The 17,409-nt window shown below is 38.4% G+C and overlaps 1 protein-coding gene across 2 annotated transcripts in view; it reads left to right on the top strand.

Moving 5' to 3' along the window:
- Positions 1-17,409, top strand: part of si:dkey-112m2.1 (transmembrane protein 132D) — a 140,266-nt gene that overhangs the window by 69,343 nt on the left and 53,514 nt on the right. For both annotated transcript variants that reach the window (XM_067484941.1, XM_067484940.1), the window contains exon 4: positions 11,612-11,755. In XM_067484941.1, the coding sequence (XP_067341042.1) occupies positions 11,612-11,755 (144 nt within the window). The remainder of the gene's footprint in view (positions 1-11,611; positions 11,756-17,409) is intronic.

Genomic DNA, 17,409 nt, shown 5'->3' with positions numbered 1-17,409 from the left:
GAGGCAGTGAAAAGTGGAGGGAGCATTTGCGCGTGTGTGTGCGCGTGTGTGTGTGTGTGTGTGTGTGTGTGTGTGTGTGTGTTTTCATGTTTATACATGCAGGCCCATCAAGTCAGTCACACAGTATCATATAGCTGATCTGTGTATCATGTGCTGATGTGTAAATTCAAACGAGTGTGTCCTCAGCAGAAAAGCAAATGTTGTGGTTGTATTGGCTACATTCACATAACAGGTCTTTGTTTTTCTTTTGGTTAATCTCCTCTTTATTTTTACCAAACTATGAGGTACCGACACTAACCAATGATAAATCTCATATGAATGGGACGTAGGAGCACATAGAAAAGTGGCCCAGATCTGATTTGAAAAAAAATCTGATTCGGTTTCTCTATGACAAAATCTAATCTGAGTCCCTTGATGACAAAAAGACAAGATCTGGGCCACTTCAGCATAAGTGAACATAGCCTGAGAAAAAACAAAGAATGACCAACTTCGTGTTACTGGTGTCTCTGAGTAGCAAAGTTGAAGTGAGAACATTGTAATACTACAGAAAAAGCTTCATTGGATGGTTAGTCATACAAGAGCCCTCAAGTTGGCAATGGAAACTCTGCATCCTACCAACACTTATTATTTGGTTAGTTATGCTTTCATTATATTTTTTTTACAGGGGGAACTTGTGTGGGTATCGGATAACAAGAGCAAAGAAATAACAACAAGAAATGGAAAAAACCGCAATTGTCCTCAATATTAACCATTTAGTTTTTGTTATCTCAACAAAACTATTCCTTACGCGGTAGCAGATTAGAAAACAGCGCTACTGCACAAACAAACAAAGTTGTCGTGATGAAAAGTGGTTTCTGATCAGACAACGGTCAAGAGATATCCTTGCTGGAAGTGACAAATGATGTGTTTTGCCATTGAGTTGGAAAGACTTGTTGATTCAAGTAGTTTGTAGTTGTCACTCACCGAAAATTGACTGACAGCAAAAATGAAGCGGTGCTTGACACAAAGTCACAGAAATTGTACGGAAAGCAGTGGGTTGCTCATTTGCAAAATGCAAGAATTCTTGCTTGTAAGCACTGACAAGAAGACAGCTACAAGCAAGAGGTGAGTGTAGGGAAGAGAAAATAATTGTACTCAGGTCTTTATGTTTTGACGAATGCAAGGAAAGAAACAAGTTTTTTTTTTTTTTTTTTTTTTTTTTCGGTGTATAGACTGAGGATGTTCTGTATGCATAAAGTTGACCTTAAGTCCACAGTCAGCTTGCATATAAGCCCCACAATTCTCCCATATTTCTCCCTTCCTTCTCCTTTGGTGATGTAAGGCAAGCACTTCCCTGCAAGTGCAAAATACATCACTGTGGTCTCTGAAACGCACACCATGAACAGTGCATGATGAAACCATTTTTTAAGTGTTAAGTTGCAAGGTTGTTACCATAGTAAAAAGATGTTATTAAATTTTGTTTATTGCAGTTTGCTGTCTGCTGTGTTGTGTGATCACACTGTCTGCACAGTTATTTCGCACATTTGCACTTGAAACAATGCAAAATCCCCAAAAACTGGAGTTAAAGCTGGTGCACACCTTATTTTTTTTTTTTTTTTTTTTTTCATGATGAGAATTTTTTTTTATATCAGTACCACCATATTACAGTATGTTAAGGGATTTACAAATCAGGCCTAGCTCTGACAAAGAAGCTTGACTTTGACTAAGCTGCATGCAAAACCTGTGTTGACACAGATACGTGCCGTGCAGTTTGACTTGCTGTCTGTTCCTGAGGAGGGGAGGGGGACATCTTTTATTTTTACACAGGCAGAAGTGATGAGAAAGCTTTGTTTTACCTTTAGATCTACTGAGTCCCAGAGAGTAGGAATGGGGGGAAAAAATTAAAAAGTAGGATGATGAGAGAGAGACTGTCTGGAAGAGGTAGAAAAAAAGATTTTTGAAAAGCCTCTTGCTCTTGATGACTGCTAAAACTTCATTTTGCTAAATCAAAAGAAATACTTGTATGTATAAATGCCCACATGATTTTTTTTTTTGAAATATTATTTTCTTGCAAGGAGGAAGCAGAGTGGCATTTTACTTAAAAGCAAACACTTAAATAAAAACTCAAATTTTTGAGTCTTTTTTTTTTTTTTTTTTTTTTTTGTAACACACCAAATGCAAAGCAACCAGCAGAGATGGCCTGTTGTTTTACTGGCCAGGCCCTCATCAATGTCAGCTACTCTACCCCTAAATCACCCACTCTGTCTTCTTTTTGATTACATCTCCTCCTTTCTGTCACTTTTCTCATTTTCTTTTAGACTCAGCGACACACATTTCAACCCTGGCAGATGACCAGCAACTGACTTGTTCTTTTCCATGTCTCCTGTATGTAGTGGAGCCTGCTGATGAGATAGTCCTAGAGTGCCCACTGGTGCAAATAATGAAGTGCAAATGGGGCTAATGTACTGGTTTACATGCCAGCTTTTACAGATCAGACCTGAATTGATTCAACTTCAGTTTCATTGCAAATAATCTGTGACAAACAGAGGTGTGTGTGTGGGTGTGGACTTTTTGGATGAATGCTTTATTTTGTCCATGGAAGACTGAGACTACGTATAAATACAACTTCGAGACTGTGACTGAAACCTACATGGAATTTGTTTTATTACTGAGGTCTGGGTTTTCTCAGTAAGAACCAATTCTCTCCCACTTTGAAACCATTTTGTGACAGTATTGTGACAGTTGAGGCGGACAGTGTCTGAAATCATCTTTCTTGTCGCATAGCCACTCCAGCACTTGTCAAAATGTCACAACACTGACAAATACAACAACACATGGCATTTAGACTAAGAATGCTCTGTATGTACTGTCGGCAAGGCTCACTCACACCAGCAGGTAGCATTTAATCAGTGACATCAGGAAAATACATCAGTGTCTGCTGAGTGAAAAACTGTAACATTGGACCCCTGGTCGTGATTACCTGCATCACCTGACTACACATCTGCAAGCTCAAACCCCCAGTCAATCACTCAATAAATCACTCATACATGAATTCAGGAGGGAACACGCATTTCTCCCCCTCTCAGCGACCCTGACTGGCTTTTGTGTTTGTCTCCCAGTGTGTCATATCTTTCAAAGCCTCCCACAACAGTATAGTCATACAATTTATGATCTAATTAGAGGGCATAATGAATAGTCAACCATTTGTAACGATCATGATTAAATTGTTTTAGTGATTGCTAAAGATTAATTGTTTCAGTAATGGTTTCAGATTGATGTCATTTGCATACATATGGCAATTATGAATTTTTGCTCCTTCTCTACTTTAAGCGCAAGCTGCAAAGGTGTTGTCTGGCAGTGCTGTAGAGTTTTAGTCTAGAAAGAATGTTTTGACTTTCTTTCTGATCTACCAGCAGAATGAAGTTGTACTTGCAATTAAAAAATAAAGAAGGAAGTTACCACTGTATATATGGTAATACAACAGATTTGACTACACCTCGCAGGGTCACTGAATTTGCCCAACCACTGCACCAAATGACAGCATTGGTATTAATCTGTGTAACCCTTCCTATAGCAGGTTTTCCAACTTGCTGTAATCTGCCCCACTACATTCAGAGATTATACCGCTTGGCCTCCTTCTGTGTCCATCCAAATATTGGATCAGTCCTGGATCATCCGTCCAACCCAACAGAGCCCATGCAAAGTCTAATTTTTATCCCCTGGATGCAACCTTATGTCAAATAGGGTTTATTGGAAGCAGTGTCTGCGTGTGTTTGCCCTATCCCCTATTTAACTGGCTAGGCTTCCGTTCAAACAGCAGCCTCAGGGATCAGGCTTCTGTCTACTACGACATGACCTCATTCCTTCAGCTAATCTACAGCAGCAGTCGTAGTGGGTTCCTGAAATCTAGCATTATAGCGTTGAGTTTTTCAGTCCAGCACTTGGTTTACATCACTGCAAGCAAGAAAAAACCCATCGTGACACATATTTCAAAAATGTGTTAATCTGAAATCCCGTGCTTGGCTCTACAAATCCTGTGATTCAAAGCAAGTTCAAACATCCTACATGTAGAGCGGCAGATTGGAAGTTTACATTTTGAGTCGTGCGTTGTGCGGAGCGGAGTCAGGCTGTGATGTAGTGGAGGTGACTTGCCTTAGGCCACTGTTAGTGTTGCGCTATCAGGCCCCTCAATGTCATCATCCTATTTGTCCACTTTCATGTGCAAAGTCGCTGCTGACAAACGAAGCCCCTTGTCATTTCAGTCAATACTGACTCACATCCAGCCTGTTTCTTTATTCGTAATTATTTCTTTGACTTTGTCCTTACAGTTTTGGAAATGGGCTCAAATATAATGTAACATAAGGAGATAACGAGAGCTTGGGGCAGATTAAAGAAAACAAAGTCATTGACTGTTCTGAGCTGTAGGCTTTAGGAAATTTCACCTTTTATGCGCAGGCATTTCATTTCCAATCATTTTACGTCTCATTCTCTTCCACTGCCTTTCATTTTTTAAGAAAACAATGCCTTAATTACATTTTACTCCCCCTGTGTGATGGCTTATGTATGGGATGCATTCTGGCCCACAGCAGCAGCCATGCATTATGCAGCAATGGGCACCACATTAGTGCTATCTCATCATATTATTATCATACCACTCCTTAGGCCTTGCTTACAAAATGATGTTTTAAGGATTCTATTAGCCTCATTTGTTTAATGTTCAATAATATGTAGTGAGTGTAAGATTAATTTGCTCTTTGAATTGGGAAACCCTTCATATAGCAGGACACTTCTCTGAAACCCACTGATGAATTAGTAATGTGCTTTTCAGGCATTACAGCAAGAACTCAGTGTTGCTTTTTTTTTTTTCTTTTCATCACAGTCATATTCATTTTGGTCATTGTTCAGCTGCTGCACAAATGCTCTCACTGAATGAATGAAAAACACCCATTTTTGGAGAATCATCATTCTAGGCATTGTGACTGTAGATTTTACTGATGCATCTGTTAAAAACACTGTGACATTGAACATTAGGTTCCAAATTATGTTTGTTATTTATTGACAGCTAAATAATGATTCCCTCAGCACTAAGATGCATTCACCACGTGCTGTAGATTTGAAAGCTTGCTCAGGTTTCCAGATGAAATATTCTTTTCCTCAGAGAAGCTCTGGGGCTTCTCTGAATTTGACTCGAATTCATCTCTCAGTACTCCTGCCCATATGATTCCTCTTGATCTGTCATGGATTTGTACATGACACGAGGCTATGGCCAGCTCACATTTTGAACCTCTTTGCATTTGAAGTCAGCCACATTCCTCTGACAGTTATTGCTTTTTCTTTTTTTTAAAGGCACAACTTTCTTCCCAGAGCTCAGGTCCGAGTTCCATATGTCAGTCATCTGGCTGCTTTTCCCTAAAAAACGGACAGTGATAGAGATGGTAGTTTAGGAATCACCACACTAAACACTCAGTGTGTGTGTTTCTTAAGCATCTAGATACGGACAAAAGAGAGAAATTTCCTGATGGCAATCAACTCCTCTCCTTTCCTTTACTTTCTGGGTGAAAAGCAAATTGTCTTTTTTGTGTTTTGTCTTTTCCAACACACTATGTTCCTTGTATACCACCCTGATTGCAAATGTGTGTAGCATTTAGTGGCAGTCAGCATCTTCTCAATAAAGAAGCACTCAATACAGTCCACTCCAGGTTGAAATGACTAAGTAGCACTTATAGTGGCACTCCCTGTGATCTTCTTTGTCCCTTGATAGATGGGCAGCTTTTAACCCTTCACAGCTTGGATCACACAGATATTGATTTGTAAAGAATGGTGACACATGGAAGCGCTCAATGGCAGCAAGAAGTAAAATTGATATTTCACAAGGGTAAAGGAAAGGACAGGATAAGCCTCACACAAGGCTCCCTTTTCAGGCAACACTTTTCTCGCAACATTCAGACGAAATTAGAGGGTTTGGATGAAAGGTGGGTGATGATAGCTTGCTTGAATATATCACAAGATGCTCTTTCAATCTTCCCTTTTTTTCTAAGTTTAAGATTTGAGATTTCAACTTTGAACGAGTTTAAGTGCTACATAGTGTATCTACAGATTTGCCACGCACTTTTAAGGCATTTGTATTGGATTGCACTTCATATATGTTAAATAGTTATGTTTTGAGCTTGGTCTGAAAGTCAGATGTTGAACAATTTCAATATCCAGTACTTTTAGAAAGAGAAGACAGGATCAAGTGATGCTTCATCAGCTTCTGGCAGCACATGCTTCAATGCTTCAGGTAAAGAAATTAAACTATTGAGTCATCTAAAGTTGAACAATTGACTTGACCGTAGTACTGGATAAGAAATCGGCAAAAAAATCAGCAGAGTTAACAAATATCTGGGATCACCACACTCACACAATTCATCTTCAGGGGGGTCATAAATATTTGTATCACGCTTACAGTTCATTTCAGATGTTCAGAAACGTTGTTTTGTAAAGGTAATTTACCTCAATGATTATGAATACCGGGGATATCTGTAATAGATACTTCTGACAGTTTTTGTGACATTTCAGTCTGACCCACAGAACTAGATTGTCTGACATGGGAACTCCTAGAGCTTCGCTGCTGGCGTCGTTGGAGACAGTTTGTGTACACCAGTCTTAATTACAGATGAGTAATCCAGATCCAGAATTCCTGTAAATTGCAGGTCACTAATACTCGCTGTACTTAATTAAGACGTTTCAGTCAGTAGACCTTCAAATTACCTGATGAAGATTTACGGACCGAAATTTAGTAATAAATAAACAGTGTGGCTGAAAGTGGGATTGCTGATTCCTTTCAGAAAAACCTAAAAACCAAAAGTGCAGTGCACCAAAGCTAGATTGGGAGCTCAGGTAAAGGAGGAGGACACAGAGGGATGTGAGAAACGCTTGGGTATGTAGACAGAGAGAGGGAAGCAGAACATTTGAAAAGGAAAAGATAGAGGCACGCAGAGAGAGATAGGAAGAAGACATGCTGAAAGTGAGACAAAAAGGGGAGGCAGAGAGAAACCCGGCAGAATGCATGGGTGGAGATGAGCTGGTGAGCCCTCTTTATCTGATAGTGTTAATCTTGTCCTCCGTTCACAGCACTGCCACGCACCAGCACTTTTAACTAGCCCTGATAATGGGAAGAACAGCATCAAACGCATTAATTGAATTGGCTCTGTCTTTATCTCCGCATCTGCCTGTGTCCGCTCGCCCCTAAAAACACTCCACCGACGACTATTCCTTAGCTAATTGACTCGGAGCTTCTACAGCGAAGCCCTGTTTCACCTTACTAATTTATTGGATCAGCTCCCAGCCTGGTTCACCTGTCACTGGCTACTATCTCATTTAATTTATTTTGAGGTGATAGAGATTATTTTGTTTTTGAGCAAGAGGAATAGAAAGGGAGGGAGAGAACATAAAGCAAGCTGAGTTTCAGCTTGTGTGTTTATTTCAGAACAGGATTTAGCTGCAGGTGTTTGAGATTAAGGGACCCAGGCCAGCTAAACTATTTCAATGTGATTTGGTCAATTTGGCCTGCTCCAAATTTAATTCCAGCTACCTTTTGTAAAAATGATTTTGGACCACATGCTCAACATTATTGTGCGTTTCCCATTAAACAAACCACCAGACCACATGGTTTTCTGAAGGAGACTTTTCTTTCACTGGTTTCAAGTGTTTCAGTAGAGTTAGTTAATGATGCCTCAGAACGTGGTTGCTGCTTATTTATGACTCGGCTGTGGCTCATCTGTATTACAGCTTTTCTCCATCTGGCTCTGGCTTTGCAGGAGTCGTTATGTGATGTAGGAACCAAAGGTGGTTTCTCTCTGGCAGAGCCGATATCAGAGCAATTGTTCTTGCTTTCATTTATCTCTACTAAAGGTTAGCTTTGTCCACCAGCTCACTCTCTCCCAATGAGTTAACATTATATCAGATATAGACACAGACTAAGGTGTGTGTGTGTTTGTGTGTGTGTGTTTGTTATTAGGTTCTCTGGGTTCTGTGTTAATATTTATTGGCTGAAATGACCTTGCAAATGGCTTTTTTGAGTATTACATTGATGTATATCTCTCTTGTTGGTGGAAATATAAGACCAGAACAGACAGCAAAATGCCAGTGCCAACTACACGCTCCTATTCTAGTCTCTTAACCACCAAAGCCTTCACTTCAGCTTCACTTCTCTCCTGTCAGTTTTTCCTCCCTCCTCAGTCTTTTTACATCCACACTGATTCAAAACTGAAAAGACAGATTAGAAAGGATGTCTTTTCTAATCTGCCCAGCCTTCTGTCTCTGTAAGACAAAACTCTTTGTGGTCCTTTAACACCAAGCAATTTTTTTATCCCTGTGCTCACCAAAAAGACTTTTACACAACCTCATTCTACATGACACTCACAAACACATCTTCTTGGTAACTAAAAGAGCACATTTAGGCATCAAGTAACAGACATGTTTTTAAATGACAGCATTTACTGCAATTTTGTCCTTTTTATATGAATTGTATCCTGTCATTATCATTATAAAGTCCACTGCAATTGAATGCAGTCATATTAGAGAAAGGTGTGCTGCTTTGTAAGTCTAATGAAAATCTGTGCTGCCCCAGATTTGTGTGTACAACACAGCAGTTATTTATTATTTATTTTTCAATTAATGTTTTATATATTATTTTCCATCATTATAAACACGAAAACTGTTAGGCATGCCTTTGTCATGCCATTTCTTGAGTCCTGTAACAGGCCTGCATGAACCATATAGGACCTCACTAGATTTACATAGTCAGAGATTCCCATATTTACTCTTAAGTACTACCCTTTTCTACTATTTATATTACCTTTCTGTTACAATACGGACTAATGTTTTTGTACTGTACTTCAAAGTCTTAACTTTAGCAACTACTTAACTAACTACAGCTGTTCAGATTAGACAAAGGTCACACAAAATATATGATAAGCTATTTCTTTTCAACCAGTACGGCAGTGAAACGCTACAGTACACATATTTACCTATCTAACTTTTTTCCATGTATTTACCATCACATGTTGAGAAATACATGATGGTAAATAACTGTTGATTTGTGACACTATACCCAATAATGTGAGTATGTTTGTAACTGAACACAGATTTTTGACAACTTGTAATATAGCAACCCCCCCACCACCACTAATACTACACACAAACACAAAAAAGAATAACCTATGTGACCCCCTTTTGTGTTTGTCTTATTTTTGTTATCATGATACACTGGTAGTTAACAGTCTACTCTATATAGCACATAAATATTATTAGCACAAAAACACCCAATCTCTCACAGTCTTCCAAGTTAATCAGAAATGTGTGAATTCCATTTGTTTTCCTGAAGTGTAAAGTGCATTAATATTAATGCGCACTGAAATTCACTACAGCATGCGAGGGTGTGTTAGAGTGCAAGGTGTGTTGATCTGTTATTTGGGCAGTGGCTATGCTGGCTTGTCATTTCTACGCATCAATCAGGGACAGATGAAAACTGTCTATTCTGACAACCTCATCTCATCTTTAAATATTCATCCCACTGATGCAGGTTTCATGGAATTAATGAGGCAGCTTCATATGTGCTGATGCACGTGAAAGGGGCCCCCTTCAAATTGCTTTACTTTATTGCCTCCCCCATACCTTAGCTCTCCATCACCAAAAATTATATTAGCCAAACCAATCTCATTTACAACATGCCATTTGTTAATTTACCTCCCTTGCTTGCTGGCAATAGCACATGCTGTGTCTGTCAATTTGTGCATGTGCAAACAGTTTAATGCAGGAGAAACAGACATACACTAAGAGATAAGAGTTGTCGAACTGAGGAACACAGACAAAGCAGAAAGGAAGGAAGGAAGACCTTTATATTTTTTTTTTTGAGTTATGGAAACAGCAAAATGGAGAACTAATGCAAGCGTAAAAACTTGTCAAAAAACAGGAATGGGAGAAGAGCAGCTCTGCATCATCATGGGGTCTAAAGCATTTCTGGTTTCAAATTGGAATTTGATATTTGATCAATACAGCATTCAGAGAACTGTAAGACTTTGGTCCATATTGGTTAAAATCGTTGTTCCCCTGTAGTCCAATATCAATCTGTGCTGGATCTGCTTGTGAGTCCGTAGTAATTACTCTGCCACGGCTAAGGTGACGATTAGGAAACAGTAGGGCAGTCGTCTCCTCCTAGTTATTGTCTGCCTCTTCCACACCAGCTGCCTTTATCATTGCTCGTCAGGAGCAGGGGCCAACACGAGGCCAGTTATTACCGCCCCAGCGGCCTGAAAAGATCAAAGAAGACTGGTTGAACAAGGACGATGTAATGACTGTGCTCTTCTAAGGACTGCTGCATGGTTTGTCATGTCATTAGTGCACGTTAACGCTCACATTTTTTTCTTCATCTTTGACAAGTCTTTTGCAGTTCCCCAACAAGGATAGTCTCCTATTATTTTGATGAGGAGGGAAAAAATTACCCAGCATTCATGTTTTACTGAAGAGAAATGTTTCTTTTTTCTCACCTTTTTTTGTGCTGGTGGTGCTATACTTTTTAACTTTTTCTCATCAGCCCCCTTCTTTCTTTTCCCACCCACATAAAATATTCTGCCCCATTCGTGCCATTGGTTTGAACAAGAGCAATTTGTCATGCTGGAAAAGGAAGTGGTGAAAGCTGCTCATGTACTTCAAGGTAATTTTACATGACCGAAGAAGAAGAGGAGAGCAACAGTGCTTCAGTATACTGGAAGAGGAGGAGGTCATGGTTTTTTAGCACCTGTATGGCCTCACACAGAGCGTGACTATAAGTAATGGAAGTGATACAGGAATGTAAAGAAATAATATAAAAAAAGGTAGTGCAGAGGCTGAGATGAGATGGAAGCTGCAGAGATATTTTAAAGATTTTTTTAAGACCCATGTGTAGAGAGAAAATTACCAAAATCTGTCTGAAGTGGGGTTCGCTCCCTATTTATTGCTCATGGTGTGCTACAAGTTTTGTCACGTCAGGATATTCTGTCATTCATTATTTACTCACTATGTGATGAACACACCCACAGAGGTTAATACAAAGTCGCTACCCCTGACTCGTGGCCCTTTTGGTTCTGCCAGCATGCCGTGTGCTGCCAGGTGTCATTGCTTACAACCAAAATAATCTGGATTATATGAGCCATGTTCTCTTCCCCACTTCTTCACCTACTTATTATATCTGCGTATGCTGTTCAGGATGTCTATTCAAATGGATAGTTAAAAAGAATCAATTTGTCAACCAACAGAAACTACAAAAAGCCTTCAAAAGTTGTTTTTCTTTTCTTTTTTCCCCCCACTTTAACTCACCTTTTATATGCTCATTCAACTGAATGTTGTGTTCAGTAGTCATTTGAAGGTCCCTTTTGCATAAGAAAGATAGTCCATAAGTGTTTGAGGTGTTTTTGTGACCTGTGTGATAATTGATTCCTAAGTAATTTCTTTCTTTTGGCGTCTGCGTGTGTCTTGTGTCTGTGCGTGTGTGTGTTTGTGTGTGTTAGAGAACCAGAGAAAAAAGAGACCATGTTTCTTGTCTTGAATTAAATTTGTGAGCTGTTCTGGCGACAGATCCTGGATCATCTAATTTGATGTGTGCGTGTTTCAGGGTCAAACTGAAGGATGGCGTGGCATTCCTGGGAGCCAGAGCCAGTAACCCTGTGGTGTGGACAGTGAGCCAGGATGTCAGAAGTGAAGGTCACAGGATTGTCACCCTCCACTGTCGGAGGAAGGAGAATAGTTTCAGTCAAAGGTACGTCTCACTCCCTCATTCTGCAGAATGAATCAATGCGTGAATGAAATATGAACTGAATACCCTGCTGAACAACAAGAAATCAGCGGCACACTTGTTCATTTTTCGGACAGCTGTCAGTAGAGAGTGATTGCGAAGAGTGAAGATGAAAGGGGACATGACTCAGCATGTGGAGCATTTTTTTCTGTGACACTGCCATACATGCAGATCCAGTCCCATCAGCCACCCTTAAAAGTATAGTGAATAAAAAATGTTTTGTTGAACAAACTTATTTTTAGTAGCACTTAGCATTTTGATTACACAAAATAGTTTTCTTATACTCAGCAAATCCTACGAACAGACCAATGCCTAACATATCTTATTCCTCCATGCTGTGGATGTTCATCGTTATTCAAAACACAACTGAGTCACACTTTTGTACTTAGTGACCTGTTCCTTGTTTGTGATAAACATGCAGTAGGTACAAAATGCAGAAATACCCATTACACTTTTCAGTTTAGTTTTACTTCAATAATTTGCACATCAAAACTGGATAGAAGCAGAAAAAAGACACAAAAAACAGAACAAATGTGACTGGAGAGGACAAAAAGGCATATACCATGGACCCAAACTAAACACACTTTTATCAAATGAAACACAAACATGAATCAATTAGAAAAATCAAAATGGCAGCAAAACGAGCAAATCTGAGGGAATACTGGCAATGACTGGTTTTATAAAAAGGAAGATGAACAAGATGTCTGTCTAATAAATAGAAAATAGAAAAATGAATCTAAGAATTAGTCTTTTTAAAAATCCCTAAAAGATGGGAAAGCATGTTGGACAAACATGTACTTAAAGATGTTTGCATAGATACTTGTATATACACACTTAACTGAAAAATATTTGTTATATACTGAATGAACATTGAGCATTCTAAAAAGTGTTGGAGAAGGCTCTTTGGAGAAAAAGTGGCTACTCTTAAACTCATAAATTTGTTTTGCAGTAAAAATAGCTTATGGAGATTAGAGGCATATGCGTTTGCTCAAACAATATTACCATAAATCCAGTAAGGATAAATCCTAGAGAAATAGTTCATAAAGTTTAGGATGATCCCTATGATTTAACAATTTTATTATAAAAGCAATATTGTTTTTCTTATTTAATTTCTCAAAGTGTGAGAAAACTTGTCCACCAAAACACAAAAGTAGATATAGTGGTTCTTAATATTCATAATATGGCTCATTTGCAGTCAGTCAGTCATAAAGTAACTGTCCAATCTAACCCTTCTTACAGGCTTCCATACATGTAGGTTTTGCTCATAGCTCCATTCTTTTCTGCCTCACATCAGCTGGAAAATCCTCATTGAGAAAGGCGTTTGGGCCCCTTTTCTCCCTCTTTTGAGAATTTCCTCCTTACCCTTAAATCTGAGAAGCTTCATAATGATTGATCGTGGCTTGTTAGCTCGGCCCTCAAACTTTCCCTTGTGGTGAACATACTTAACTTTAATCAATTTGGAATCAAGTTCTAATTCATCAACCAGCAGTTGTTTAACCTTTGCTTTTGTGACTTGCCATGATTCACTCCTCTCTATAGGGACTCCATCAATAATGATGTAATTTCTCTATGACTGAGGATGACTGCACAGAGACTTGAGATGCATCTTAAACTGGTTGCATGGAGAAATTTTTGTTAGTCATCTACATTCTTTCATGAAAATGTTTGACTATTTCTTAAGTCCTTTACATCTTTCATAACATTGTTAAACCTTAAATTAGTAGAGTCCATGAAAAGTTGGCCTAAAGATTTCAAGTTCTTTCCTGTTGCTGAAGAAAAAGACGTTTTTGAAGAACTAGTTCTGCTGGTCAAGGAGCTTACAGATCAATACAGAGTCATCCACATTACCGCTTCATGGTGCTATGGCAAACAAAGGCTATTGGACCGTTTCCAAGAGAGTAATTTGCAAAAAATGTGAAAAGCACATTCAAATTCACAAGTTCTCACATAAATGTAAGAGCCATCACTGGCTTTAGTTAATATAAACAAACTTTCTATGAGAGAAAAGTCAAAACGATTCAGAGAAAATCCAACAAACTTTAAGTTTGGCCTCTAAAGGCAGGAGGCTTATTCCAGCACCCATGCAGATGTCTGCCTGTCTGAGTGTGCAAATGCACATTCTAAAGCGAGTGGAGTGCTAGTTATTCAGCAATTAACTAGAGTACCAAATTGCTACCAGTAAAAGTTAAACATAATTTATAAATATAGAGTCTGAAAGATCAGCATTGCGAATAAAGATCAGTGAATCCATTTGTTATACCCAATAGGTATATTTTAGGTCTAAATTACTGTTATGTGTACTTTAGTTTTTTAAAGCAAACCCTATTTTTAAGACTGATTTTCCACATTCTACACAACCATTAATTTCATGTTGCCATGAAAATCCACCAGTAGCGACTCGACACTTGCTAGACATTGGTTATCCATCATAGTTTATATCCCATAATGTGTTAATGCAGCTGCAAGCAAGGATGTTTTTCAAAAACTGGTTATGCATTTAAAGATGTTACAACATTGGTGCACCTTTATGAGCTTTGCTCATCAAAAAATTTAATGCAAAAAACAAACAAAACATAAGCTGCTACAGAGGCTGTGAAAGGATTTCTGTAGAAACTGATTGTTGCTGTTGAATAGCTGACACTCAAACCCGTCATATGCCAACATAATTTTGAAAAGAGACCAAGGTCACAACTCAATTATTACATTAACATTTGATGTAAATTAACAAAAATCTTTACTACAGATATAAAATAAGATTAGATAAACTTTATTGCCATTTGTCCAAATAAAAGAAATTGTAAATGCACATTGAAAACCAAAAATAAACAAAGTATCTGTTATTTTTTTACCCAACAGGAAATTTAAAAAAGGCTGCTTGAAAATGTTTGCCAGGATGAGGCACAGTGTCTGCCCTATATGAGCATAACATGATATATTACAAGTTTGAATAACGTCATGTGATTACATAAATTTAAAATATTCCATTACATCTGACAATTCAAAATTACATAGCACAAGAAATCATGTGCAGCTTTCTACTGATGACAAAAGGACACAGAGTGCCAAACAGCGCTGTGTCCATTAATTAATAATAACTATGCATATGTTTTTGTGTGTGAACTTGGAGTATTTGACTTTCAACACAGCGGCTAAACAGTTTTAGGCTGCACACAGGAAGTGACACACCGTGGCTGGGCTGTTATTTCCTCCTGGGTGTCAGGGTGATGACAGTGATGAATGACAAGTCATCTATCATTTACTTGAATCTCTTTCACAGCCCCGCTGAGGAGAAGAGACTTTGAATTATACAGGATTGCTCAAACCAAGGTCAAACATGTTGAATCTGGTATTATGCCTGGCAATACTGCTCTCGACAAATGACTACATTGAAGTACTGAAATAATAATGCAACACCTGCTGTGACCCTGTGCTTTTAGGTTTCTTTAGCTAACATATCAAATAGGATGCAATATCTGAGGCACGCCAGTGAATTAAAGGCATTTTGTTGCGAAATGTGACAGTTATCAAAACCATGTTGAAAATGTTGAAAGTCTTTTTGGTAAGCCTGCTGATAGGGTCATGGTCTTTCTATTGTTCTGAAACTGTAAAAACATGCTCATAGTAGATGATAAAAAAAAACAAAAACAAAAACATGGTCCTTTTGCAGAGTAAGGCTGGATTCACACTCTGTGTTACACTAACATGCACTTAAATAACCAGCTTAGGATTGGCTGATTTCCATAATTAGTGTGGGGAAAACGCTGTGACTTTGATTTGCTTTTTGTTATCAAACTCTTACTTGTTCAGTCCATTTGTTTTTTTCCATTGTCCATTTAAAAAAAAAATACTTTAAGGAAAGAAATAGGCCTTAGGGTTACAGTACTGCTTCATTTTATGTCAGTAAAACCCAAAGTTGGGACAGGTCTACATTCCCACCATGTACTCTTTTTCTCTCTGACTGTGCAAACTTCCAGCTGGCTAACTCTGATGTTTTGGAGACTACAATAGAAATGAATGAATCATCAGATTTATTCTTGGTGTGAGGCCACAGGTAGAGTTGTTGGAAATAGTCTCAGGGCTCAGGGCCTTGAAAGTAATTTCTTAAATTAATTTAATCTTTTATCCCTCTAAAACCTGCAAGGGTTTCCTTTCTGACATACATTCTCTTACTCACCAGTAATAGGTCCATTCTCCGGGAGTCATTTTATTCAACTGCTGTCCTGTGGATAGATATCTCATCAGTCTGGATAAGTGCAGAAAGATCTTCATTAGCCAGAATTTGAATGGGGGTAATAGAAATATGTGGAGATGGAAGCCAAGGCGTTTGAAAAGACAAGTGCTCTAAAACATTACATTCTCCCTAATGTCAATTGAGGCTCACTTTGACGACCATTAAAACACCATCACTGCCAGTATCTGAATGCCTCCCCTCTGGCACTGCCAATGTGTGATCGCTAGGTGACAGACTGACTCAGACAGGTTTGATAACTAAACAGCCAATCAAGGGAGGCGAATATTGAACACACAGAGTCACAGGCTCAGTGTAATGATGCATACTTTGACAAACCTGCAAGCACTCACATGTGTTACACAAATAGGGTGTATGTGCCCACACACAGTTTCCACACAATGCTTAGTTAGGGGAAGTCACAAACAAATACTAGGTCTTGGAATTGTGCACATGGTGTGTGTCTTCTTCAGAATAGAAGCAGCCACAAGTTCATTGTACGGATTTCGGTCTCTGCAGTCTAGAGCTGAAGTGTGAACAGAGAAACAAATGACAGGAGTAATGGTAAAACTAAATCAAAGAGGACACAAATCAAGTAAAAGGATAGAATTCACTTGATTGTTGTCCCAGTATATGAGACATCATTATACGCTGGGTGTGTAGATAGTCAGTATTTGCAACGTGAATCATAACCGAGTTCATTAAAGTGATACAGTGATGTTTATTTTATTTACATAGATTTTTGTCTTCATTTAAGAAAAAAAATCACATATCAGCAGATTGCTGTAAATTGAGTTTGCAACATTTTCATTAAGGCTTTTTTAAATTTTAAAATACAAGTAGTTAGATTTTACTTTTTCATTTCAAACATTTATATTCAATATCTAACACTTCACACTTCCCAACAATATAATCAAAGAAACCAAAGTAAGAACACGTGGTTACATCTAGATACTGATGAGAAATGTCTACAGGTTAACATGGCCCCACCATCATCATTGCTATATTGGGGTGTTTGGATTAGAGGAACTGGTCTGTTTGACTAATTCTGAAATGTTTGCAGCTAATTTGCCCCCTGATTAAAAGAAAGGATATTGCGCATTGCGTGACATTTTGTCTTCCTCCCTAGAAACTGTATCTATTCCCAGGCAACAGTTTCTTTCTGCAAACCACAGAAACCACATTCAATATTCTGACAAATGTTACAGTACCATATTTATGAAAGCCTGCATGGAAATGGATTGCATCTACAGTTGTCTGGGTTCCAGCACCTTACTATAAATACATTATAGTAAAAAACAATTTGCCTGGTTGTCTTTACCTTGGAGATGAACATAAACCCAGTAAATTTTTACTCATCAAAAGGTTTCTAAATGTTTGGATTTCTTTA

The sequence above is a fragment of the Channa argus genome, chromosome 18 (genome assembly GCF_033026475.1).
Source record: "Channa argus isolate prfri chromosome 18, Channa argus male v1.0, whole genome shotgun sequence".
NCBI classification, from domain to species: Eukaryota; Metazoa; Chordata; class Actinopteri; order Anabantiformes; family Channidae; genus Channa; species Channa argus.
The sequence above is the reverse complement of the archived record's forward strand: the minus strand, read 5'-3'. Positions and strand labels throughout refer to the sequence as shown.